Below are 25,154 nucleotides of genomic sequence, written 5' to 3' on the forward strand. Positions count from 1 at the left end.
GTACCGCTGAGTCTGCAGCGGCGCTCCACCTCACACACGACTGTCATCCCGGCGGATCGCAGCTGGATCTGACAGATCAATGAGGGCTTCCAAAGCCAACACAATCATGCTTTATCTCTCATGCAGCAGATGAAACTCGTTAACTGCACTGGGAATGTTCTGTATTCTTTGGTTTAGGCGTATTTGGCGTTGGATGAAAGCAGCTAAAGCCGTTCGAAGGATGCAAACAACAGTTTCCAAAGATAAACCTTAAAGGGGCAGCATTATGTGTTTTTCAGACACACAGTGTGATTTTATAGCATAATTAAGTAAATTATGCTATAAAAATGTATCAAATTTGACTTTAAAAAAATTTTGCTTCCTAATTTTGCGCCTTGAAATTGGGCCTCTGTCTCTTTAAAAAATCCTGCTCTTCCTGAAACTCCGCCCTCAGGAAGTCATCCCAACATGGCTCCTCTATTAACCCTTTATGAAATGATTACATTACCTTTAACACGTTTTTACCAGTATTTCACTGAGAAGGAGCTCCTATAATGAGCCCAGCCGTTCCACCAGGTGAATGCTAATTCCTGCTGGCTAGTCTGAAGGATCTGAGTGGGGGAGGAGCTGCATCTGGTAGGTGTGACTAGATCCACCCAGGTAGTTCACTCAACTGAATGGTTGCCATGGAGATTCAAGGATTTCTCAAACATGTAAAACAAGACTCCAGGTTGGTTTTTGATGAGGGAATAACATTTTAAAACTTAATTTTACATAATAATGCCCCTTTAAGAAATATTAGAATAATGACTTTAAAATATTGATTTGAAAGGCTTGTAATGAATATTTGTTTTAATGTATTTTAGCTTAAAAAAAGAAGTTTGCTACATCAGTTGCCTCCACCTTGACAAAGTCCACATCCATCACAGCATCCGTCGGCTCTCTCTGTGGCTCGCTGAACATGTGTTTTATTTTGAAGCAGGGTGAAAAGCTCTTCCATCCCTGTGTGTCTGAAAGATGCGTGCCTGAGCGTGAGAGCGGTGGCGGCGGCTCACGGCGAACACATCAGAGCGTTTCCAATCGCTGTCCGCTTGCAGGGTTTGAAACCCACGCAGCAGCAGCCTGTTCTGTCTCTTGTTAGTCTCTGTCTTTTGCTCCCTCTCAGTGCAGCCACAAGCCATTCTCTCCCTTAAAACTTTCCGTGGCAGACGGAGACAGAGGCGTCCGCGCCCACGGCAGCTGCCTCCGCTTCAGATCTTCTGGCACATATGCAGCCTGGACTTGGACGAGGAGGTGGCATCTTTCCACACCTTGCAGGAGAGGCCCTTGGCACAGTCGCAGCGCTGGAAGATCTCCAGGCCGTGGGAGCCTTTCTTTCTCTGCTTGGTGCACACTTCTCCCTGCCGCAGCACCGGCTTGCAGATTTTGGTCCAGAAGTGGCGGGCGCAGCAGTAGCCGTCCGAACAGTCGGACGAGCGCAGGCAGGAGTCGCCCTCATGACCTTAGAGAGGAGAACAGGAAATGATGAGTCAAAAAGCAGCCAACAGCAAAACAACAAAAAGTACTCACTGGCCCGAAACCGTTTTGGATTTTGTGAACTGAAAAGTGTGGAGTGCATGTGCATTCAGACTCCTGTACTTTAGAGAGCCATCTTTCATTCACAGCTGTAGGTGTTTGGGGTTTGTTATTATGAGACTGTAGCAGAAGTCTGAAGAAAATCTAAAAAAGTCTGTAGAAGAATTAAACACTTTCACACTGTAAAACATTTGAGCTGCATTTTGTTGTATCAACTAACTTCTACTCTTTAACCCTCTAAGGTCTTGGGTCTGCACACACTCTCCAGAGCAGGCATTGGTTTTAGAGGGTTAAGTCAAACAAATTTTGCAAGATATAGATTTTTAACTTACATGTTTGAGTTTGTGAAAGAGAAACAGAGCAGTAAGTTGCGTTGCTAACGGCAGTGGGAACTTTTTCCCAGGGTGCTTAGCGGCAGGTTTTTGTATCTTGTGTGCTACATTGACTTGCCTCTGGTGTGTTATTAAGGCAAATGCTCATTTTAATATAAACGTCAGTTTGCTATGGTTGAGTACAAGATCTTCTCACATTGTTTAAATCCTGTTCAAAATAAATGTTCTGAGTGTTTTCAGTTTTCAGTGTGATGTTTCATCAAAAGTATTATCAGATATTTTGTTTATGCAAGTTGAAACATGAATTTTAATTCTTTTAACTTAAAGTAGTTATAGTGATTTGATAACAAATGCTTCCTTATTCTATTTTTTAGATACTTTTTCTGACATATTAAAAGCAGCAGGTGAACCTTCATTTTCAAGTTGAGCCACTTTCACATGTTTAACAGTGCACATGAAAGTCAGTATTACAAATGTAAAAGTTGGTTTAAAACTTTTGCACTGTTTCTTTGCAGCTTGGTGCGTTGTGTGTTCAGATGTGAGTCTCACATTAACATAAATCAGGTGACATGAGTGGTACGCTGGAGTCTCAGTGACTTATTAGCAATATAGAAGCTAACCCCCATTCTGTGGTTGTTCTTATGTTTCACATAAAGTGTGCTGCTCCCTGTGAAACTGCCGTCACGGCTCCAACTAGGTGCAGAAACAGCTAAAGCTTTGTGGTTTTGTAATGTTATGCTTCGGGTACACCATTGCTGACACAAGAGCAGAAAGCCAATTATCAACATAGTTTGTGGACTGGCAGTGTCCATGAATACTTACAGACCTCCAGAAGGGGAACAACAGACAGATTCAGACCCCTTCAGGCTGAAATCTTACCCTTTAGCACATGCTTAGGCTGGCCCCTCCCTTTCTTCTTCCAGCTGTGGTCTTTGGTGGACAACACACTGGGGTTATCTATTGCAGAGATGTGAGGCGACAGCACGCTCTCAGAGATGGAGACGCAAATATCTGCAGCGAGAAAGAAAAGAATAGACATCAAGGTAATTAAAAACAGAAGAGGTTTTAATCTGCCTGCCGTCTTTGGCTGTTTAACAAATTGCAGATTTGTTGGAGTTTATTTAGATCACATGATTTTTGTTTTGCAGACCTTTTCATGGAAACAATAGAGATTCTTAGAAAGACTCTTCAAAAGACCAGAATGTACTGCAGGCCTGAGACACACGACTTTCGGGAATGCTGAGCACTTTGGGAACTGAACAGAAAACTTTCAGTAGAATATCAGAGAAGGAATCCTGAACCTTTTTCCTCTCTTTCCAGCTGCTGCTGTATTAAAAACACCCATTATGTGGGTGTAAAGACACTGAACTTAAGAAGATTTTCAGGACACATGTCAGATGTCACATCTTTGAAGTATATTGGTTTCTGATGCAGCCATGGTTTGAATAGAGTATCTGTATTGGGGTGAAACGTGTGGAAACCACAGTGTTCAGCTGCATTTTATTCATTCTGATATTTATTGATCAAATATATGAAGGCCCCAAGTGGTCAAAGAATCATTTTCTGAGTATTAATTTCAGTTTCAAGCATCCAGCATGCAGAAGTGAGTGAAGTATCTGGATAAAACTAGACCATCTTGTTATTGTTGCATAGATTCTGTAGCAGTGCTGCAAATGTGTGTGACTGAGCTGGTCGTGAAATTTTCTGATGTGTGTTAAAAGCTGGAGTTTTATTTTCCTGTTGTTTCATGAAACTGGAACAAACACGTATAAGACAGAAAAATTGGAGAACAAAATGCATTTTGCATGCTTTTTGGTAGCTGTACTAAAGCACAAGAGCAGTTTATTCAAGTTGAATCAAGAATTTAAAATCTTCTAACTTAAGATAAGTAGTTACTTTAACTTTATAATGTTATTGAAAACAATATAAAAATGTGCTTGTTCAACTGGTGAGGACAGTTTTCCTACATAATGTGAAATAATCACTTAGTTTAAATTACCCTATTAAGTTATAATAACTCAATTTAAGAATAATGAGCTATCAGAACTTAAAAACAATGTTTAGACAGCTTGTTTCATGTTAAATCAATTTGATGAACTTTAATTTCTTATGTTAATTTTCACAGCAGCAGATTAACCGTCATTTTCAAGTTGAGCCACCTCCAAATGTCTTTTATGTATATTTATAGAAAATACAGAATTAGAGACACCAGAACTCACTGCTGATTTCTAACCTGGAGTTTTGGTTTAATTAGATCTTATCAGATAAAATGGATCAGTCTGTTGAGTAACACAGAGAGAATGTGCATTTGATTAGTTTTCTGTTTTTTCTCGTTTGATTGAGCCTAAACATCATTATAGATTGGTGTTTATTTTCTAATGTGCATGCATGTTAATACTTTCTTTCTGTAACTCAATCTTGTGCAGTCTTGCAGTGTCTAGTTTATTTCTGTTTGGTTCATTCGCTGATTTGTTTAGATGGCTCTCAGAAACATCGCTCCATCTTCTCTGGTTTACATCCAACCAGCCCACAGAGAAGTTTCACTGATAGGAGAAGAAATTTTAGCTCAACTCTAAACTTGTTAAGGTCGACAGAAACACTCAGGATATCGTTCTTAACACTTAAAACCAAAATGTTAAAGGTTTGGTGCTCCACCTTTATCGATTATTTATCACTGTTGCCATGCCAACAGTCTTTTGCTAATTTTTTCTGCTTTTCTAATTTCTTCTACCTAATTTTTCAATAAAGCAGCATTCTTGGGTGGCAATGTGTGTGAAAACAGAAATGTGTCCACCATAAAGATTGGACTAACATGAACAACTTTTACCCAGAACTTTGTATTTTAAAATTTATTCTTAAATTTTAAATTTCTCACTAAGTGAAAACATGGTTTTTAGGGCTTCTGGGCAGCTTCGTCACCCAGAAAGAGTTTTACACAGCAAGTAATGTGTGAGAATGTAAAAGAGAAGTTTTATTGTTCTGATCTCTTTAAACTAATTTAAATAATAAACTAATGCCGTTTGATAACTAGGATCTGTTTGATTGTATCTTTGATTAAAATTAAAAGTTTTTTTGTAAATTGACTTGAATATGGAGTGAGGTTTATTACCATGTTTAAGATAAAATACAGAAATATTGAACTGTTTTCCAACATGGTTGGGAAGAGTATGATGTATAAATCTATTGATTCACTGAAAATAATAAATCTTTGTGAGTGTGTGAGCTACAGGACGGTTTCTGTACGAACACTGCTTTACAACAAAGGCTGAAACATTCACCAGTTAAGGTTTGACTCAGTCAGGCTTTTGATTTTAACGTACTTACTGCAGCAGCATTTAAATCAGGACAATACTCAGTCACTGTGTGAGGTTTTAAATCTCAAACATTTTAACTTCCTGTCCTCCGAGTGTCTGCAGGAAACACATAAATCCCTTTACAATACTTTAAACAGTCATTGTTTATGGACATTATTTATTATTACCAATAAAAACAGGAGTTATACACAAAGTTTAACTCAGGATTTATAAACACCAGCTGGTGATATGTAAAGATCTAACAGTGTTTATAAATTCAGCTGTAAATAGAGGCTTTGAATGCAACTCTATGCACTTCCTTCACTCGTAACTGTTGAGTGATATCAAAAGAAACAGCAAGAAGATCAGAAATATTTTGTTATTCTACAGCTAACCCAGTATTTAGGAATACAGAAATTGTTGATTTTTTTTTTTTGTCAGACTGAAAGTGAGGCAAAGACTCCACACTACTTCATCTTGCCAGCAAATTTCTTTGGTGCATGAAAATGTGTAGTTTTAAGTAAATTATGTTTCATTATTGCCTTTCTACACCTCTGAATCTGTAGCAAACATAATAGGATTTCTAGCGAAGCCAGGCTGCTGAGGATTGTTTTAGCAACTCAAACCACAAAGACGAAACGTTGCTAAAATACATTATGTCAGTGATGCAAAACACAAGGACTTGATATTAACTTTTCTTAATCTCATGCTATGCTATGCGGGTTCTCGGTTTGCACTAATGAAGATTTGCACACCAAGGCAGGCTAAATGCTAAGTACAAGTCTTTCATCACTTCACAGATGGTGTGTAGATAATTGATTTTTAACACTTCACTCCTCGGCTTCATTTGTTTATGAGGACAGTTCGATTTGTCACTGAATCAACAGGAAAATAAACAAGAACAAATTTTTATTAATGTTTTAAACAGAGGTGAGACTCAATTATCATTTTAAATTGAGTTATCTGTAATCAATTAATCTTAATTGGATTTTAATTGAAAACTATATATGGACAAACAAAAGCAACATTTTCAATTCAAAAAAATATTTTTGCTGCTAAATTATTGAATAAATACTTATTTCATTCATGATAACTTATGAAATTTCTGTGGACGCTAACGCTAACAGTGGCGACTTCTGCAATGCTGCTACATCTTTACCATTGAGTAGCTTAGCTAATAGGTTAACTCAATTTAGCACAACTTGAACACAACAGTAGCCTTTCCCAGCGTCCAATCAGATTGGTTTTTAAACAGAAATGAACCCCGGTGCTAAGAAGCAGCTTTAGCTTTGCTGTCTATTGATGTTTATTGTGCATCAGCTTTACAGGAGTACCAGAAACAACTGAATACAAAGGTTCCAGCTCAAAACGTTTGAATGTAAAAAAAAAAAAAGGTGATTGACTCAAAATCTTTGTAATTAATTCATCAAAGTTAACATTTTAAGGTTCCGGCCCGAGTTTTAATACTTGCTTTATGTCTTTTATTTATCTTATTTTTGTAAAGTTTTNAAAAAAAAAAAAAAAAGTGATTGACTCAAAATCTATGTAATTAATTCATCAAAGTTAACATTTTAAGGTTCCGGCCCGAGTTTTAATACTTGCTTTATGTCTTTTATTTATCTTATTTTTGTAAAGTTTTTGTAAACTTGTTTTTTGAACGTGCTTAATAAATAAACTAGACTCATATCTGATCCAAAACAAACAGAGTTTCCAGTCTAAATCAGTTTGGTGGTAAAACGCCTCAAAGAAAAGAAATTCAGTTATTGAATTCAGTGTTGAACTTCTGCATAATTAAAATGAAATGAGAAGCAAGTGTGCGTGCTCACAGTTACTGCAGCGGTTCCCAGGGCAGCACATGGCGTCCCGGTGGCAGCGCTTCTTCCTGCGGCGGCAGGACAGGCAGCGCGACGAGGCCTGCTGCGGGCTGTGGCAGTAGCTGCCGACGCTGCACTCCTTGTCATTGCTGCACGGATACACCTGCTGCACACACAAACAAAAATGTTATTAAACTTTGTATGGCACAAAAACACAAAACTGTAAATATTTACATTTTGTTTATGAAATCTTCAACTCTTTAAAAAATAATTTTATTTTAGTGAAACATGGCAAATGAAATGTTAGGAAATTCTTCTATTTGAATATTAAACCTGTGGGTTTCACATTAAAACCAAAGAAAAACACTGAGGTGAAGTTTGAGTTGTACTGAAAAGAACTCGATAAATAAGTAAGACTTTAAAATAAAAATTAAACATCAGCAAAAAAAGTCAGTAAAACTAGATTGTTGTTTTATTGAGCGAAAGAAAAATCAGAAGTTTCAAATTACAAAGTAAAATTAAGTATAAACATTTTAACATTAAATTTCAGTATAAGAAATGTTAACTGGAAATACTCCCCAAGAAATTAATGTTTGAAATTTTTATTTTTTAAATAATTTTCTTATTTTATTTAAATTTTTTTGATGAATTCAAATAATGAGCTAAAAGAATATAATCAACATAAAGGTGACATGAAACTGTGATGTAAAAGAAAAGGCAATACTTCAGTTTAAACATAAATAAATAAATAAATAAATAAATAAATAAATAAATAAATACTGTTTTTGTATTGAAAAATTAATCTGAACTGAATAGTACACCTTTATCTCCATAAGAACTGAAAGTCTTTCATTTATTGTACCCTCAATAATCAGAATCTAAATCAATTTTCAGAATGCCAAAGCCTTCCATGAAACCCTGAGATAATCATCTGGATTTGGTTCATTTCATAAATAAACTGAATTCAAGGCATCATGTCCACTTAACAAGGTTAATACGTCTAACCTGTGAAAACACTAAAAATAACCAAACTGCATCCAGAGTTTGCTCAGCACATGTTCCTCCGTTCCCAGCGCTGAAAGCACCAACTCTGTCCTCATCGAACCTGCAGTGCTGTGAAACGTTGCACTTTAATTTGTCACAAATTCAGTTTAATATCAGACTGACCACAAATACAAAACATTATTGCTAATTAACTTGTTAAAGAGGGAATCCAATCAAGCTGAACTGATCCTGAGTGAAAGCAAAATGGATTTCTTTGGGTTCAGAATCAATAAATCATCATAAACAGAACCCATCCGACAACATGAAGTAGGCTAAAAAACCTCAAAAAGCAACACATGATGACATGAGCTGAACAAATTTAACAACAGATGAGAAACAAAATCAGACAGCAATTAAGAAAAGGTGACAGTGATTTCTGAAGCTTTAAGATTCCAGTGAGCTGCAGAGAGAAGCATCATCTAAAATGGTGAAAACATGGACATTTAATCTCTGCAGACTTTGATTATCCTCGCTGGGGTCAGAGGTCATGATTCAACCCAAAAAGAACACAAAGGTGAGTCTAATGCCTGGGTCACACTGCAAAATTCAAAACCTAAGACAACACGCCACAGAGGAACCGATTTCACTCACCAACATTCAGATGGAAAAATGGAAATCTCTCAAAATCTCTCGAGACCAAACGTGACTTCAGAGTAAACAAACATGGCCTACCGGGAAGAAGCAATGGCGACAGTTTGTGGATTATTTTTAACGGAGAAAAACGACTCAAAACCACGTCTGGTCCCCCCTGGAAGATGTTTGGTCTTCTGCATTTTGGATTCCTGAATGTTGTTTCTGCCACTTTGCTCTCTGATTGGCTACGCGTCACATTCACCAGGCTGCGTTCTCGTTTGTCGGCGGGAAAACACCACACACGCTGAGGGCCAAGACAACCCGACATGGTGAATATCCCCGATCAGAACGGTCCAAATCACTCTGAACACACGGCAGGAATATCTTTAGAGCCGTCACCATAATCGCAGCATCCTCAAGATTGTCGGAAAATGGTGTCAAAAATCTGAATAACTATCTTTCCATGTGAAGCAGACATTCCCAGAAAACAAATTAATGACCCCAAAACATTTGGTAAGATATTCGGAGGACTGATAAGATCAACTAGTGGCTCAAAAGTAAAACCAAATGGAGATTTGCAGTGGTCTAGTCAAAGTCTTGACTTGCATCTACTGTGATGCTGTAAAATTACCTTAAACAAGTTGTTTGTGCCTGAAAACAATTCTGCAAAAAAGAGAGAAACAAAATTCCTCCTCTGAGATGTGAAGGACTCATTATCACCTGACCCTGATGGCCATTAAACCAGCTTCAAGCTATTTGATTAAAATAAAAAATGAAGTGTTTTCTGTGTAATCTAAAGAGCTCAAACAGTAGAAATACACCGAATAAAATAAATACTGTAGCATTGCTGCTTTGACTTCATCCTTCCAGAACAAAAGTGGAACCAAAATGAAAAGTTGCTCTGATAGCTTCAATATAAAACAACCATTAAACTGAACCTAAAATAACTGGTTAAACTGGACAACAAGGCTGTGCTCCTACATAAGGCTTTGTACCAAAGTAAATCTTAGCCAAACACAACCATCTGTGTTTCTTCATGATTTATTAGAGATAACTGCACCAGACTCTCACTGTTTTTGAGTATTTTTATACTTGCTTTAAGTTCCCAACGTTTCTTTTCTACATCAAAATAATCTTTATTGGAATTGTTCTTTCCCTAAACTGTTGCCTGCAACTGAAAATAAATGTGATTAGGAATGCTTCCCTTTCACTCAGGCCTCACAAAGTGTTCAGAGTTTTAATGAGCTGGAACTGAAGGGAATTTTAGCAGGCAATCATTTTCCTTCATAGTTCATTTAGCTGAAATTCGACTTTGGTTTTTTCAGAAAGAGTAAATAGACTACAAAGTGCAGCAGCGGATATAAGGAACTGAAATCATTAGAAAAACAAAAAGACACACCTTAGCAGTTACAGCATCCACATTTTCCACATACAGAGAGAAGTTTTATTGGAACCAGTATCTTTCCTTTCACATGCAAGTCCTTTTGTTCTTGGACTTGGAGCGGAAGCAAAGGCGCTTGGTGTAAAATGCACCACAAATCAAATAAACTTTGTAGATGTATGAAATAAAGTGATGAAATTTGCACCAAGTTAATAGAGAAATAAAGATGTGAAAACTCCGAGGCGAAACACGCTGACATTCACGTCCTATTATTATTATTATTATTATTATTATTCACATATTTACCTTTAAAAGTTGGAGAGATGATCAAAGGTGTAAAGTTTTCCCACCAGATTAACACCAAAAACATGCTAACAGCGGGGCGGGGGGAGGAACCGACATGAACGGCGTTGAGTTTCAGGCGAGCGCGTTGGGCTGCTGCACCGCATCCACATTCAGCTGGCACTGCGCTGACAGACCTGATTTACTGCGGCTCACCACTGACAAACATCAACTATTCAACTCGGGACTGCGCATGACATGACCCAACTGAGTCTGGGTGAAATAATTACATCCACACTCTTAGAGAAAAAGAACCTGGGTTCAGCGTATCAGCGTCCGTAAGGATGGGTGGTCGCGCCAAACAAAAAACAGGGAAAAAACTAAACAAAACGGGGATCAGTTCAGACAAAAATGTTTAAATCAACAGCATTAATATTCCAGTATGTTATAATTTCTTTCTTCTGTGCTTCAGCTTTGGAAAATTAAGATGATTGGAGCTTTCTGGACGGTTGCCAGTCTGACTCTGAAAACAGATGGAGTCACTGACAGAGCCAAAGAGAAATTAGCTTGAATTCAAGCTGAATGCTCATCCATCATCATGTCAGATTCCAAGAAATCAAACACTTAACGTGTTGATGAAAGTAACAGAGCCATGGTGTTTTATAGATTTTCTCTAATGCTTCTTAAAGGTGGTTGTTAGAAAGGCTTTATGTACTATAATAAAAGGAAAAAAGAGGGAAACAGCTTTTTATTAAAGCTTATCCTTTCACCCGTGTCTCTGTACCTCATTATAAGATATATTTTCACATAATTAAATCTTTTTGCATGGATTAAAATGGCATAAACTTTGACTAAAAACAATATTCCATAAAAATAATAATGACTTGGATTTGATTCTGTTCAGTGAAAGCTTTGCCATTTCTCCCGCCACAGCAGCTGGTTTGGAGTTTAACAAACTTGCTGGCTCACAGACACCAATTAAAATGTCCTGAGTGCCACAGTTTAATGTTATGAGTTTGTGTCACTTTTACTGTGTGTTTTATTTCAAAACAAAACACTAAAAATAAAAAGCTTCAACATGGATAACAGAGGCAGAGCTCTGCAGAGAGCTGCTGTACTCTGGATTTATAAATGTCAAGATTTGTTCATCAACTCTGTTGGCTCTTTTAATATCTCCAGTTGGTGTTTAAAAACAGTCAACAGCAAAGTTTATAAACACAAAACCCCAGCAGGGATTTCACAAACAGCAACTGCAGCATTTATAAATTAGACATCATCAGTCTGTGATACGAGGAGCTGTTTGTAAAGCTACACGGTCAATATTTTGAATTATTTAGCCTGTTGCCTGAGAAAATTATGAAGGTTATTTTTCATATTTTCATATGTTTATACAGTTGTTCATAAATGTCACAGTTTTAAACTAAATATTTAACCCGGAAGTTAATGGATATAACAAATGGATTAAATATTGGCTTATCAGTCTAAACTAAACTTTAGTTTGGATCCAAACTAAATATTTAGCTAACAAGTTAAATATCAATAAATATCTATAAACAGAATATTTATTTGAATTCATAAGTATTCAAATAAATATTCCAGTGTGGCCAGTAATAAAAAACAGACTCATTTATCAACATTTGGTCAACAGCAGGTTGTATTTTTCCTGTTAAATCCTATTGAAGCAGCAGGATGAGGTTAATGTTATTATTTTTCTTTTTGGGTTTTGTGGACCAAACTCTAATGCTGACCAAAAAACGAACTCTGATCCACCTATAAACTGGTTTTGGTTCTGTTGAGATCTGAATGCATGTGAACACCAAACGGACGGGAGACCGCTCCAAAAGCAGGAAGTGGACTACAACGCAGGGCATTCTGGGTAAATAAAACCAAAACAACGCATTAGTAGCAGAAATGACTTGTAGTCTTCAGGCATCGATAAAATCTGATGCTACTCAGATTTTACTGAAGAAGGAAGTTGTGTTCAGTGTCTTCAAAGGTTTTTATCTCGTTTCCTTCAGTGGTTCTTGGTGCAGCGCCCCCACAGGCGAGGAGGGGAACAGGTTGCTCAAATCGTTTGGAGAATATAGAAATCTTATTACAATTCTGTCGGTTTTAGCTCTTCATTTAACATATAAAATGTTTCCCATTCATGCAGTGAATTTATATGCATTTTGTTCCATTATAGACTGCAGCTCTGCTATGTTGCATAATACATTACAAGTCACTGAAGGCAGGTGATAATGCTGCACACCTGGATGTAATTCTAGATAGATTTAAAGGTATTAAAAACCGAGTACAGGCCACATCTTTCCTGTTTACCGAACAATGTCTCTAGAAAGCCATCTTTAACAACCTTCAGCACTATCAAAGCACAAACTGCCATTTAACATTTCTGTCTGAGGACAGATTAAACGTGCAATAATCTGGTTTGGAGTCTCTGGTTTTTTGAAAGGACCAGGTTGTCTGCCGTCGGTCTAATCACGTCCGGCTCCAGCCTCTCCCTAATGAACCGACATTAAGATGGTCCTCAGACTGATAGTCATACTCCTTAATTAAAACAATATGTCGTAACTCCGGCCTTAATCTGATTAAATACTTCATAAATTTTGTGAAAATAGTTTTTCTGAATTAAAGCATTAACTTCAAAGGTGGACTCTGTTTATTAAGAGAGATGCGTGCATTCCTGAGGGCTGCTGGGGCAAACATAAGCAGATGAATTTGTTGGAAATATGAGGAGAAGTTTGGGAATTTGCAGCTGGAATTTTTCTCCCCTGACAAGAAAAATGTGCTGTTATCTAAATACTGAGACAAGCGGGGCCAGCCACATGCTGGGCCACTTCAGATCTGTCCGTCCGGCTGAGCTACACTTTCAGATCAGCAACAATGAATCTGAAAGGCTGGCGCAGACCTGAGGACACCTCTTCCATCAAAAACCAAACTGAAAGACAGATCTGAGCGATATGGGACCTCCAACCGCAGCTGATAATCTCCCCTGTCGCGTTTTAAAGCACCTCGTCTCACTTCTGAGGGACATTCGGATGCATCGTCCCCATCTCATATCTGCTCCCTTATTTTTGCCTTCACACATAAAAGCGCGGCCCCTGGATCTAAACACGGTGCGTGCTCTGCGCCCTGCCCTGCATGCTGGTGATAAACAGACACAGGTCCATATGGGAAACCGCGGGTCTCGTGTCGGTGAAGACCCGCTGCTTTGAAGAGAAACACTAAATGTGCGGGAGCAACAATCTACAAGGGATTTACTGCAGGATCTTTGAACAATCCTTCCCGTATTTACCTCCATCTACCCATTCCTCAGTTATGATGTCATTTCCAAGGAAGTTTTCCGTTATGCTTATAAATAACAGCAGGAATGTAATTTCTTCTCGGGTCTAGTCTGCATAAAAACTCTAAAAAATATAACAATGACAGCAAAAGAACACATCATTCTAACAGAACCATCTGTTTCAGTTTAATTAGTAAAAATTCTCCTCTGGCTGCAGTGATTATCATGGTGAGGAGAAACTGAAAATCCAGATGTAGTTCTCACTGCTTTCACAGTTCTCTGCATTTATTTCTGAAGATAATGATGCTGCTATCTCGAAGGTTTATTTCAGGTTAAATGATGTCAAATCGGATTAATTTCTTTGTCATAAAAACCTCCAGTCGGTCATGGCAGATCAGTGTTGTAGTACTCGAGATCGGTCTTGGTCTCGAGACCATTTTTTTGATGGTCTCGTTCTCGTCTCGGACTCTGAGGACTCGGCATTTTATTTCAAGACCAGTCGAGACCGCAACTGTTAAAATATCACTAAACGTACAGCATACTGTCCAGTTTATTTGTTAACATCGTTGTTTTCAGTGGATGCAAAACCACCGATTAAAATCCAACCAATAACCTGTTTCTGTTCCCCCTCCCCACCTTTCACTCGCGCGCGGCGCTCCAGGACATGCGCAGTGGTTTCCTCTGAGCGGCAGAAAATGTTTGTCTAATCGTCAGTAATATAATAGCGCTGCATAAATCATAAGAAATCCGATGGCCACAGCTAACTCAGCAGCGCTTCGCTTTCACAGACGGTGGGGACAACGTCTAACTTTTTTCGTCACTTAGAAAAGTAGCTCAAAGAAGGTAAGCTCCGTTAACGTGATGTTAGCAAAGCTAGCTGCAGAGACACATAAGCATTGTGATGAAAAATGTTATCACTCACTGTGCTGAATTATTTTGCGGAGATGTTGACTGACTTGTCACATATATGGGACAACGCTGTGTCCAAAAGTCTGCAATATATTGATGCGACATTCATGAACAGTACGATTCATCTGCTCATCTCTTTATTTATTAGATAGGACTGGAGTCCTGAGAGTCGTTCTGTTAGATCACCATACGCTGTCAGAATAGCATACATACAAGTTATGACGAAAATAAGTCATTAAATTGTTTTAAATGATAACTATATAGATATACATGCGTTGTCGTGGTTTCAAAGTGTATTTAAAGCAGGTCTGGCTGCAGCTGCAGTCAACTACAACACACGCCTGTGTAAAACTCATTAACCTACTTAACCGCTAAGTCAGGATGCCATACAGCTGTTAATAAAGTGTATGACTATCTACGTAATGATTCTATGTTGCTGATTAAATAAAATTATATGGTAATGAGTGTGTGACAGATATAGCCGTGAGTTTGTGCTAAGCGTATGACGATCTGACAGCGTATGCTGACCTGACAGAACAGAGCAAGCAGATCGTAGAACAGAGATGGAAGCATAGCAGAACCAAGAGTTTGTACTGCTTTTAATATTGGTTAAATTTATTAAGTATTTAATATCTAGGGGGGTTTATGTGAATATGGATCTTTCAGATCAATTTGAGAAGTAATTTTGATCATATTTCACATTTTGTCGTATCATGTAGCGTGGGCCGCTGGTCTTGGTCTTGACTCGGTCTCGACTTCCCTCGATCTTGGCCTTGACTTGGTCTCGGACCCTAAAAGTCTTGGTCTTGTCTCGGTCTTGATACACTCTGGTCTTGGTCTTGTCTTGGTCTCATGTAGGTGGTCTTGACCACAACACTGTGCTCACAATGAGCCCAGTTCTGGTTCTGCTACAGGTTTCTTCCTGTTAAAGGAAAGTTTTCCTCTCCACTGTTGCTGCATGCATGCTCAATGTGATGGACTGCTGTAAAGCCGACAACACAATGCAAACAATTGTCCAAGAAAAAGTGAATGCTGGTCGCAGAGCTGAACGGATCGGTCCAAGATATCGAGACTAAGTCAGTATCAGATCAATAACAGTCGAAAAGTTTTATGATATACGAAACCAAATCATGTCAGTAAAACTTTTGACACTCGTCTCACTGTGAGTAACTTCACTGAATGAAACTTTTTACCTAAAATTCATGAGACCAGACACAAACCAAGAGATCATATTGGAGTGAGACCTCTTGTTTATACACCAGCTTCGTTGCTCTGATGTCACAGGAAGTATTTTATAAACATTTCCTACTGTAAATATTAGTTTAATAAATTTTATATTGGGGAAAAATGATTTACAGGAGTGTTTTTTCTGCCTGAATTAGTTTTTTTTTTGTCAGTATATCATTTCTTTGCAAGAATTTTTATTTTTATAATCGCCATTAAATACCAGAATGTTAGGGAGTGTAGGAAAGGACAGAAGGTTCTTAAAGAGACAGAGGCCAATTTCAATGCGTCAGATATGATTGTGACACAAAATCAATATTCTTTAAAGTTATACTTGCATCAACAACAGAAGGTAATATAGTTATTGATGCTATAAAAGGGACTGTGTGCCTAGAAAATACACAATACCCACATGAGCCGTAATTCAGCTGTAAAGACCAAAGTCCTAAAACGGGGAAAGGTGAAATCTTTACTTTTCACGATTCCCCTTCAGTTCAGTCATTTTTCACTCTGTCTCATGATGGCAGGAGCAGCGTCAGAAACCTGAAGCTATGAATGGTGTTAATGAGCACCGCGGGCTTGAAGGAGTCAAATAAACAATGTGGCTGAGTAAACAGACTTCATGCCCTGGAAGCAGAAGACGGCCAGTATCGGGTAACATAGGGATGATGGCGCACCAGTCACTCACACCGCCTTCAAACGCTGCTGCTTTCATCACGCAAAACACATGTGTTTACAGCCAAGTCGCTCTGAGACTCCAGGAACGGCAGCGTCTTCAGCTCCACGCTGATCCCACACAAAGAAGAGGAGTCAAAGAGCATCATGGGAAATCCGGGCCTGTTTGCCTTTTAAGATAAACACAGGTCTCCTCTGTCATCAGAGGAAACACCACACATGAGGGTCCCGAAGCGGTACTTCAGGTTGTGTGAAGTGAGGTTGGGCAGAGTAGTCCTGAGCGGTTAGTATCTTACTCTGAGAATGATCTTCATTTTTGACATTTTGACATTTGTCTCTGATGGATCTTCTTATCGTTGTTTTATTAATTGTCATGTTTGCGTGAATGTGTTGGCTGTCAGCACTACTCGTTGCAAATGGATTGTCCTTCAGGGACACAATAAAGTGGACTGAATTGAATTGAATTGAATTGAATTGAATTGAATTGAATTGAATTGAATTGAATTGAATTGGGAGAAATTCTCACAAAGTTGTTTATTTTTCTAAAACACAACACTTTTCCATCAGATTGTTACTTTGACTGGGACACTTGGCATAAACCAAATGTTGCAAAAACTCTACTTTTACTATTTTCTCCACTAATTGTTTTTGAGAGTATCAATAAATATCAATAAGTTTAACAAATATGATGAAATACTGTGTGCTTTTTAGTCACTTCTTTATGTGACACATTAATAATGTGAATGCAGGATTTGTGTTTGTTTGGTTCTGATTGCTGTCACAGCCAGACAGTTACATAAAAAAGTGATAAATAGGTTTTATCATCACTTTTATCAAAATATTAGCAAACAATATTGCAATAAAACTTTAAGTATCACCCACCTGTAATCTGATGCAGAACGAAATTCTGCACCATAACTCGGAAATATGTTTGATGTGTTTCAGATCAGAGATGCTCACTCCTGCAGGTTCATTCAATAATGTGATTTATTATCGACTTGCTGTTTTTCTGTGCCTGAGCCAAATGAAGGAGGGAAACATTAGCATTGGCTAGCATAGCCAGTGCTAGAATTTTCCTGTCTGGAGCAGGGAAATACTAACATGTTTGGGTGTCTGTTCCTCCTCTTCACTCACAGAAATATTGTTGTAAATTCTCTAAATGGCTTCTTAATCTGTAAATAATTGACATTGTGGCATAAAAAAATAATATTGAGGCTGGAACTGGAATATTGAACTGGAAATCTAAAGAAATAGAAAGTTTCTTAGGTTGTTTTCACACAGTCGGGTAGACTAAGTTTTATTGGGAACTAAAGTTACAACATTTGTTACATTTTCAGCTGCTGCAGTTTATGTTCATATTACACTGAGTCAAACGATCTTAACCTTTTTAGAAAAGCTGTTCCCCTCCTCACCTGTGGGGGCGCTGCACCAAGAACCACTGAAGGAAACAACCTGAAAACCTCTGAAGAATAAACTGAGTTCTATGTGGTGTGGTAGTTTAACAGCTAGAGGTTTTTATTAATCTTAAATGAGAAGCCAAAGGAAGATTCCTGCAGAATGGAGCAAAGCAGTGTGACCCCTCCGCCACCTCATGCTGCCTACTGCCATCATCCTAAAAAAAATACTCAAACTTTCTCCTTTTTTACAAGTAAACTGGTATTTCTATGCATTTCTAGTTCTAATATGGCGCAGTCAAAGAGCAGCAATCAGACCCCAGCAGTGTCTGTTCTCACATCAAACTGATAAACTTTCTACTTCCTGTCCTTTTCCTTAACAGTCGCCTTCTGGAGACAGAGGAATCCTAAATGGACATCTGCTGCCCAGATTGCTCAATAAAGTTAATCTTTATTTTCACTGAATAAAGTAACTGGTCAGATCTGATGCTTCCTGCCTGGTTTATACACACATGCCTGATGAAGTCTCTTCTCAAAACTACTAAGGCTGCGTTCACACAGCGGGTCTTCATGCTCAGTTCCAATTCTTTGATTAATTTTTTCTTTTATGTGGTCGTTCATATTACTGAATGATGACTTCTATATGAACGGTTCACAATCCCAAACAAGAACGCAGACATCACACAGCAGCGCACTGTTTATGAAAGCAATAACGGACGCCGATAAAATGAAAGCACAAGCAACAGAGATTACTGGAGCATTGACTACAACATCTGCAGAGGAATCTGTTTGTTTGTGGAGTCTGAACTATGAGAGGTGGAAGATGCTTCACCGACTTCACCGCTTCCTGAAATTCATAGTTATAATTTTCAGTCATTATTTACGAGCAGATCTGGCTTCTTGTGGTGCAGAATCACAATGCATGTCTCACGACAAAGACATAAAAGTCGGATAAAATGCGACAGGAAAGTTAAAACCGCAGACTCTTTGAAAACCATTTTAGATCCACATAAGGAAGTGGCAAGAACTGGATTTTTGGGGAAATGAAAAGATCAGAACCGGGCCGTTCAGACTGGCTTGGAAAAGTCAGATTTGGGTTTTCCTGCTGTGGGAACGTAGCCAAACTTCTCAGAACCACAAAGATGATCCCCAAACCATTTGACTGGTGATTCAAACAAACAATAGAAAACTGATTGATTTGAAAACCTTCTGGCCTTCAGATGTTGGCACCCTGAGCGGTGAGCCATAGTGCAGAGGAGTGATAATACGTAACCCACTGATTCACAGTTTAAGCAAACTCTTCCAAATCTGCACCCAGCTGCTTTAATCACAGTAATTAGCCTCACAAACGACAGAGAGAAGATGTTTAAACTTCCACTGTGACAAACTTTGGAAAGAAAATCCTGCAGTTGTTAGTTCAAAACTAAAACTGGAATTACCACCTATAAATAAAACCTCATGCACTGAGAAAACACAAAATCATACCAAGTATTTCTAGTCTAATTTCTAGTGCAAATATCTTAGTACACTTGAAATAAGACAAAACTAACTCCTGGGCAACTTTTCATAAAGAAATAGGAGCTTGTTTTAAGTCAGTAATTCCTTAATATTGATGAAAACGTTTTAGTTCCATTGGCAGATTATTTCACGTCTAACAAGACATTTTTGCCAAAATAATCCGCCAATGAAACAAATACTTTTTCATCAATATTAAGGAATTATTGACTTAAAAGGAGCTATTTCTTTATGAAAAGTTACTTGTAAATTATTTTTTTTCTTATTTCAAGTGTGTTAAGATATTTGCGATGGAAACAAAATTACAGTAAGATTTTGTGTTTTTGCAGTGTGATGAAGAGATGCAGCCCGGACCTTTAACCTGCCCTGTGGCATCCTGATGCTGTGGAAAGCCGCCGTGGCATTGTGGTGGTCTCTGCACATGCAGATGGTTCCCCCCACTGTCTGCTCCCCCGAAACCACCAAACACTGCGGCAGTGGCACCGGTAGAGCAGCCGTTCAATCTGCGGTTTGGCAGCGCTGCTTGAGGTTGCTTTTCCACACTCCGCAGAGGAGAGAGAGCGGCTTTTCCAGCGATTCCTGCGTCTGAGCCGGCCGTCAGCACTTAGCAGGTATTAAAGGGCTTCACCGCAACAGCAAAATGATGTAACAGGAAAGGTGAATATGACGGACAAGAGCAGATATCAGTCATCAAACTGAGATGGAAAGCTGCTCAGAGAGGCGGATTTAACGACCTGGACTTTGACGTTTAAGTCCTAACAGTTAGATTAGAAGTTAAAAAGCGTTTGTGTGTTTAGTGTGAGATGAAAACCTGAGCTGACCACATTCTGAGCGGCGTTAGCGTAGCCCCCAGACGCCCCGTAAGGGCCCCATAATCCCAGCAAGCGTCTGGACCACTTTAACAGCACTAAGACCCAGACAGAAAATTACCTCAAGTGTTAACTTTTTCTCACATTTCTGCTGCATTAATGATTTACTGTGGATGCTAGCAGCTCCCGCCAGCGGCGTCAGGTTGGAAAAGGCAATTAGGGGTTTACGAGGGGTCCGACGCTCCAAATTCCACTAACGATCCACACATGACAGGAAGAGCTTGTTTCAGGTTTTATTCTGTGATTTTTGGAGTTCAATCCTGAATCATAAATTCCAATTTGGGCATTTAAGTAAAGGGCAATTCCGCTGTTTTTAGAGAGTTTGGACTGCATTTGATCCTTTAACACATGGAAAGTAACATTCTACTCTAATCAAATAACCTTTATGATAAAGTTTGTGACGTCTTAAACCATCATTTAATTCATTTTAAATGACAAAAATGTGTCATTTTCATGGGTTCTCTTCGCCATAGATCACTTCAAAGGGAACAAAATATAAAAACTGGAATATTTAGACCTAAACTGGATTATACTTCAGCTTATGGTCTCAGAAATGCTTATTATATTTATCAATATACTCAAAAATGTCTATTGCAGTGGCTTAAGTGGTGTCTAGATTAAAAACCACAGTATTTATACTAGCATAACCTGAATATTATCAAAGAATCGTAATTATTGGATGTAAAACTTTTACTTTTTATGTGGAAGATAATAAAACAGCTCCTCAGATGTTTTGGGAGCATTAAACTCATTTTAGACAGACTGCTGCTCTCAGACCACTGCAACCTAATTATAGTGCCTAATTATCCACTATAAAGAGCGATCTGTAACAGTAAACTCTGTGATTTATGACACCTTTATTCTTTCTGCAAAACCGCAAGAAAAGGAGTCATTTCAGTGCTTTCAGAACATCAACGGTGAGTAAAACCTTTGCTTTATAAAAGTGGATAAAAATGATAAAAGCAGCTACAAAGTAATTCCTTGGCAATCTTTTCTTCTCCATGTGAAACTCAGACACATTTTAGGACTTTTAGAGTATTTTAATGGTGTCTAGCATAAAAACTGCAACACTCTGACATTTAAACTTGAACTACAGGTTTAACTCTCATCAATTAAACTTAGGGTTGAACATTTTGAAGCTTTTACACTTTTTGCGAAACACAGAAACAGGTTATTTGTGCTGTTGTAGATCACTTTAAAGCATAAAAACCACAATAATCTGCATTATTCTACAATCAAAGAATCTTAAAAACAGAGTTTGATGCCTAAGTTTCCAGTTCTACTTGTGAAAACACAAAATTACTGACTATTTCAAAGATTTTTAGGCATAAAGCACTTTTTAAATGTTGTCTAATGTAAAACCAGCAAAATTTGGTGAAATCAAGCATTTAATGACTCAAGTTTCAAATCACCGATATTGTTTAAAGTGCTCTAAGTGTTTGAAGATTAACCCCATCAAATGTCGCCTTAAGTCCGTAAAAGCAGTGAAATTAAACTTTTTTGGTCGTTTGAGCAAACGCAGAGTAAATGTTTCATCAAAACCAATCGATCAGTACATAATCAATATTGAACAATCTAGTCCGTATTTGAGGCAAAGCATTTGATCCTCAGCGGATCAAATGCAGTTCAGGCTCATTAAAAGCTGCGAAACTTGAGCTGGGCAAGAAAAGAAACAAGAAATGGAGCAGAAAAGGAAAAGCATTTATGATTTTATCTTACTCCTTTTTGTGCGTAAAATCACCAGACGTCATTTTTCAGCAGGTCAGGAATTGGAGGAGCGTACCTGCGGGAGGAGCCGCTGCTTCCTGGTGACCGGGGCGGACCGGTTCACTGCCTGGGTCGGCGTCTCCTCCAGGGAAGAGGGCTTGATGGAGTTGGCTTTCGGACGCGCCTCGGACACCTGGGATGCCTCCGTCCTCACAGAAGCGACGAGAAACAGCACAAAGCAGCATCTACTCCAAGCTGAGTCGAGCATCCTCTAAGTTAACACCGCGGTTTCAACGTAATGATAATAATAATAATAATCATAAAAAGAAGGTTTGATCCTGTGGAACAAGCTACAGTTTATGTCTGGGTGAGCAGCGCGCCCCGGCTCTGTCCGTGCGCCACGCACCGAGCGCGCTGACGGGCTGAGTGATGAAGGAGTGTGTGAGGAGTGTGTGAGGAGGTCTCCACCGGCAGAGTGGCTCTCTGTCCTCCTGCAGGCTCCTTTATGATCGCAGATACTTTCTGTTTTTTATAGGACTCTAATGAGTTTTCTTCCTCCGCCCCCATTCAGCATCTGAGAAAGCCTGAAACTGATCCGCGGCTGCCGCTCCTCCACGCCGACTGCAGCAGCCTCCGCCGGGAAAAGCCCATAAAATTATACACTGTGTGTTTTAACGGAGCACTTGACCCTTTTTACTGGGAGGTAAGATGGGGAAGAAAGGAGGCAAAGAAAAAGTCAGAGTTTGGCTGGTTTAAAAAGAGTCATTATGAGAAAGGAGGAAACTTTTCCATCTTTAGAGTCATTCATTTATTTATGAGACTCTAATGTACGGTACATTCTGGCTCCATAATGTCGAATAAAAACTCTGATTTTCCCTCTGCTGTAGGTTGATTTAAAACTTTTCCACATTTTGTCAAACACTTCGGTGTATTTTAACAAGAATTTAAGGGAAAAACCAAAAACAACAAAAAAACCGAAAAGTGGAATCAAGGAAAAATAACAAAAACTCAAAAAAATTTTACCCCAAGAAAACGAAAAAGGAACCCGCCAAATAATCCAAGAAAGGGTAAAAAAGAATCCGCAAAAAAGTTCCCCAAAGAACAAACAAGAAAATAACAAACAATTAAAGGTTTAAAAAAATCACATTATCAGACGGATTGAAACATAAAGTTAGATGGAAATATTTTATCATGTAAGAACCAAAATGATGATGATTTATATAAGAAACAAAAATAAATAAATTCAGGCAAAAGAACATTTTTCCAAATCTTTCAATAAAAATCTTATGAAACTTTAACAAAACTGCATGTGTTTTGTTAAACACATGCAGTTTTGTCCATGTGTTGTGCAGACACAGAATCCAGACATTTTACTCCAGTAAGAGCAGCGCTAGCTACTCCTAAAAGGAAATGTTTTCAAAAAAGTTACTGAAGTAAATGTAACTACATGTAACTAAGTACATGTAACTAGTTACTACTTACCTCTGCCCAAAACAAAGATTCATCAATGTAAAGTGGGAGGATAATAATGTCTAGTTTTTAAAATGTTTCACAAATATCCCCCAAATATTTGTAAGAGATTTTAAAACCAGAATAACCAAATGTTTTCAGAAAACAGTTTATATTCAATTCTAATCAATTCAAGAATACTTTACTGACACCAACAGGAAATTAAATCAAATTATTTAAGTTCAGTAGTTGGATATTCTGAAGACTGTGGATCTCCTGTTCCAGTTAGTGTTACAGCAGTTTGAAGAAGCCTCTGACTGAAGACAGTATTTCTGTCAGTCTCATGAAGATGAGATTGGTAAATAGAAGCTGATGGTGTCAGTTTTGGTAAGATCTCTGTTATAATAGTACATTTTATTTGTGTAATGCTTTTCTATCTACTCAGTGTTTTTATTGGAGTTCAACAGAATAAAACGAAACAACGCAACATAAGACTTCAAGTTCTAAAAAGTGAGATTAGAATGGTAATTCTTTAAAAATCATGAAAACATTTCCTTTACCACATAATTATCATAAATATAAGTCGGTTTGAGCTCTAAGTCTGAACTGTTTGGATCATAAAGGTTGTCCTTGGTCACTCTGGAGGAGCCGCAGAGCGCCAACGCTCAGGTGGAAGAATCTGTTGACAGGAAACTTTTACTGGTGGGGTCAAGTTCAGTTCCTGACTTTTCCATTCCAGATGTTGGTTTTAGCCCCGCTGCTATGAAATAAAACCAAGAGCTGCAAAAACTATTTTATTAGATAAAATACAAAGAATAAAAAAATTAAGCTAAAATTTATTTCTATTTTCAGATTTAAGAACAAAATGAATCCTATATATAAGAAAAGAAAAAATACCGTAGAAAATGGGGTGAGCCTTCCTATAAATTTGGAAAGCAAAGAAAGAATTTGCTGCTGAGTTTGTACCTGGTTAATTATCTTATGCAGATTTTGCACAAGAACTAGCAGAAAAACTCAGAAAATCTCCATTTCTTATCGCGTCCATGAATAAAAACATCAAAGTTTTGGTTTTCAGAGTTTTGGTTTAGATTAACATGTTAGAACGGCCCAGTCAAAGTCCAGAAACAAGTTGTATGATGTGCTTTTGACAGAACTCTGACCTCAGCTACTTTAAATATTTATTTATATAACTTCATTTATAATTTTTTCTTACAAATTTTTCCCCCTTTTCTTCTTCTGAGTGGCACGAATAAAACAAAACACAAATTCACAAATTAACTCAAGATGAGAGTAAAAATCAATGAATTAATCAACTATTTTGAATTTTGACTCCTAATGGCGTTTGAAGACTTTTGTAAGTCACTGATTTTCCCATCAGCATGATTTTATTCACATTTTTAAATCAGTTTCAGGAAACTAATTCACTTTCTGCTCATTTTCGCATAATTTCTCTAATGAGTTTTAAAAAATAATTATTTTGTTGCTATGAAGAATAAGATGTTATGATATCCTACATTAAGGTGGAAAATCTGAAGTAAATAAGATCGACTGCATGTGAACGAAGCCAATCAGGCCGCCCTCTCGGTGCAGAAACAGAGGCATCCTTCCCACAATGCCTCAGTGACTCCCCACCTCATAATGCTTCACACACACAGGTCCGCAGCGCCTATTCAAGGCTGGGAGCTCGGCTGTGCTGGGATGAAACCAGTACACCGGTAAAGGCTTCTGACCTCCAGGGCGATCCATCACATCCTGCAATTCAAAGTGTCACGTTCCTTTGTGGGAGACAAAGGGAGACCAACTGAACTGGGGAGTGGGAGGAAGTATTGGACTTGTCTGATGTAACCGAAGACGCT

The 25,154-nt window shown here is 38.2% G+C and overlaps 1 protein-coding gene across 2 annotated transcripts; it reads right to left on the bottom strand.

Moving 5' to 3' along the window:
- Window positions 1-1,124: 1,124 nt before the first annotated feature.
- dkk2 (dickkopf WNT signaling pathway inhibitor 2) lies at window positions 1,125-22,445 on the bottom strand. Of its 2 annotated transcripts, none has more exons than XM_016675578.1 (4): window positions 21,926-22,445; window positions 7,006-7,156; window positions 2,766-2,897; window positions 1,125-1,480 (listed from the first exon to the last, which is right to left on the bottom strand). In XM_016675578.1, exons 1-4 carry the CDS (start codon window positions 22,115-22,117, stop codon window positions 1,230-1,232), a joined length of 726 nt encoding a protein of 241 aa, XP_016531064.1. In that variant the 5' UTR covers window positions 22,118-22,445; the 3' UTR covers window positions 1,125-1,229. The 2 variants fall into 2 exon arrangements, with proteins under 2 accessions (XP_016531064.1, XP_007560676.1); XM_007560614.2 differs by having other exon boundaries at window positions 7,006-7,159; window positions 21,926-22,441.
- Between the last annotated feature and the right edge of the window lie 2,709 nt (window positions 22,446-25,154).

This window comes from Poecilia formosa, unplaced genomic scaffold (genome assembly GCF_000485575.1).
Source record: "Poecilia formosa unplaced genomic scaffold, Poecilia_formosa-5.1.2 Scaffold117, whole genome shotgun sequence".
Lineage (NCBI taxonomy): Eukaryota > Metazoa > Chordata > Actinopteri > Cyprinodontiformes > Poeciliidae > Poecilia > Poecilia formosa.

Coding starts and splice junctions, on each gene's coding strand:
- dkk2 (XM_007560614.2), bottom strand. CDS start 22,117: ATGCTCGACTCAGCTTGGAGTAGATGCTGCTTTGTGCTGTTTCTCGTC. Junction 2,898..7,005: donor TGGGAACCGCTGCAGTAACT/GTGAGCACGCAC, acceptor TTCTCGCTGCAG/ATATTTGCGTCTCCATCTCT. Junction 1,481..2,765: donor GCCTAAGCATGTGCTAAAGG/GTAAGATTTCAG, acceptor CTCCTCTCTAAG/GTCATGAGGGCGACTCCTGC.